This window comes from Arachis ipaensis, chromosome B10, assembly GCF_000816755.2.
Source record: "Arachis ipaensis cultivar K30076 chromosome B10, Araip1.1, whole genome shotgun sequence".
Taxonomy (NCBI): Eukaryota; Viridiplantae; Streptophyta; class Magnoliopsida; order Fabales; family Fabaceae; genus Arachis; species Arachis ipaensis.
In genome coordinates this window covers 11,805,180-11,808,099 of record NC_029794.2, presented here as the reverse complement: position 1 = coordinate 11,808,099, position 2,920 = coordinate 11,805,180, and the positions used below count along the sequence as shown (strand labels likewise).

The following is a 2,920-nucleotide window of genomic DNA, read 5'->3' as shown; positions in this document are numbered from 1 at the left end:
AATTTATTTTTTAGTTAATACTTTACCAACGTTCACCTATAATTTATTTTGACTTCTTATACGTTGCATCAGTATCACTCTGAAAAAAAAAAGTAGAAAAAATGGTAGTGGTACATAGAATGATAAAAAACAACAAAGACAATGAACAGAAAAGAATCTTAGTTTGATAAGTTGCATAATACATTAACATGGTGGTGGTGCAACATTCGAACTTCCTTGGCAGCTTGTTGGAGTCGGCTGTTGCAAGCCACTGCTCTCTGTTTGGTCGTGCTGTCCATGCACAAATTCTCAAGACACATCACACCCCTCTCCCTTCCTTCCTTTGCAACCATCTAGTCAACATGTACTCCAAACTCGACCATCTTACGTCTGCCCAACACGTTCTCTCTCTCACCAACACTCGCACCGTCGTCACTTGGACCTCCCTCATTTCCGGCTGCGTTCACAATGCCCGTTTTGTCTCTGCCCTCCACCACTTCTCTAACATGCGCCGTGAGTGCATTAGCCCCAACGACTTCACTTTCCCGTGCGTCTTTAAGGCTTTGTCTTCGCTACAAATGCCTGTTACCGGGAAACAGGTTCACGCCCTTGCGTTAAAGGGTGGCATGATTTATGATGTCTTTGTTGGGTGCAGTGCCTTCGATATGTACAGTAAAACTGGCCTCTTAATTGATGCTAGCAAGATGTTCGATGAAATGCCTGGCAGAAATTTGGCCACATGGAATGCTTATATTTCCAATGCAGTGCTTGATGGAAAGCTCTTGGACGCGATAGGTGCATTTAAAGAGTTACTTTGCCTGAATGGAGAGCCGAATTCGATCACATTTTGTGCATTTCTTAATGCATGTTCTGATATGTCAAGTTTGGAGCTCGGGCGTCAGTTGCATGCTTTTGTAATTCGTGGTGGATACAGGGAGGATGTTTCTGTTTCGAATGGGCTTGTTGATTTCTATGGAAAGTGTGGGGATATCATGTCTGCTGAGATGGTTTTTAGCAGGATTGGGCGGAAAAATGTTGTTTCTTGGTGTTCTATGCTTGCTGCTCTTGTGAAAAACCATGAGGAAGAGAGGGCTTGCATGGTCTTCATGCGAGCTAGGGAAGAAGGTGTTGAACCAACGGATTTCATGATATCAAGTGTGATTAGTGCTTGTGCTGAGCTTGGAGGGCTTGAATTTGGCAGGACAGTACATGCACTGTCTGTCAAAGCATGCGTCGAGGAGAATATATTTGTTGGGAGTACACTTGTTGACATGTATGGAAAATGTGGAAGCATTGAGAATGCAGAGCAAGTCTTTGGTGAAATGCCTATGAGGAACTTGGTAACTTGGAATGCACTGATGGGTGGATATGCGCAGCAAGGTGACGTAGACATGGCTTTGCATCTATTTGAGGAGATGACATTGGGTAACTGTGGTATAACACCAAGTTATGTGACACTAGTTTCTATATTATCAGCTTGTAGTAGAGCTGGGGCAGTGGAGAGAGGGATGCAGATATTTGAGTCCATGAGAGTAAACTATGGAATTGAACCAGGCTCTGAGCATTATGCGTGTGTTGTGGACCTTTTAGGGAGATCTGGTTTTGTTGAGCGCGCATATGAACTTATAAAAAGAATGCCAATTCATCCCACTATTTCAGTATGGGGGGCTCTACTTGGGGCTTGTAGGATGCATGGGAAAACAAAGTTAGGAAAAATTGCAGCAGAGAAATTATTTGAGCTTGATCCTGATGATTCTGGCAACCATGTAATACTATCTAACATGCTTGCATCTGCTGGCAGGTAATTGTTTAAAACCATTTTGGCTAGCCTTCCTTCCTTTGATCACTATATTAAAGAAGTTTTAGTGGAAAATTAATAATTTCACTTCCAATTGATTTAACATTACAATTGCATAATGCAGATGGGAAGATGCTACTCTTATCAGGAAGGAAATGAAAGAGATAGGTATTAAAAAAAATGTTGGCTATAGTTGGATTGCTGTCAAGAACAAAATTCATGTTTTTCAAGCAAAGGATAATTTTCATGAAAAGAACCATGAAATTCAGGCAATGCTAGATAAGTTGAAAGGAGAAATGAAAAAAGCTGGATATGTTCCTGACACCAATTTATCGCTCTTTGACTTGGAAGAAGAAGAAAAGGCTTCAGAAGTTTGGTATCACAGTGAAAAGATTGCTCTTGCTTTTGGCCTCATAGCCCTGCCTCTTGGTGTTCCCATACGGATTACAAAAAATCTTAGGATTTGTGGAGATTGCCATAGTGCCATTAAGTTCGTCTCAGGAATTGTTGGTAGAGAAATTATTGTACGAGACAATAATCGTTTCCATCGGTTTAAAGATGGTTGGTGCTCTTGTAAAGACTATTGGTGATAGTTTTCATCCTGTGTCAATAGAATATACTAATTGAAAATATAGAAAATAAGGGAAAAAATGAAACATAAGCATAGAGGAGTGCTAATTATAAAAGTGAAAAAAAAATTTTGATCAGTTTAACCTTGCATAAATATATAATATTAAAATAAAATATAAATTCATATAATTTTGATTAAATAATTATGTAACGTTTTTAATAACTCTTATTTCTAATTATCTATGTATAGTTATGTGATTATTTACCTTATTTTTATACAAGTTCATTTTTTAATTGACGGAGACATTGATAGTTGGTTTATTTTGTTAGATGGAGTACATTTTTGGAAAATTATTTTGTCATGGTAACATTTTAGGATTTATTCTATTAAAAAATTAAAATTTTTAAATGCCAAATGGTAATTTATTATCTCTGTATGGAGGGTTTTTCACCTATATAAATTATTTAGAAAACAATTTTATTCAAAGTCATTAAAGGATTAGAAATATAAAATTTTAGATAAAGTAAAATAAAAGCATGTATAATATACATATATATTAGAAATATCTACAT

The 2,920-nt window shown here is 37.3% G+C and overlaps 1 protein-coding gene across 1 annotated transcript; it reads left to right on the top strand.

The window, feature by feature from the left end:
- Window positions 93-2,416, top strand: LOC107621869 (pentatricopeptide repeat-containing protein At4g14850-like). The gene is made up of 2 exons (XM_016323852.2): window positions 93-1,780; window positions 1,902-2,416. Exons 1-2 carry the CDS (start codon window positions 189-191, stop codon window positions 2,365-2,367), a joined length of 2,058 nt encoding a protein of 685 aa, XP_016179338.1. The 5' UTR covers window positions 93-188; the 3' UTR covers window positions 2,368-2,416.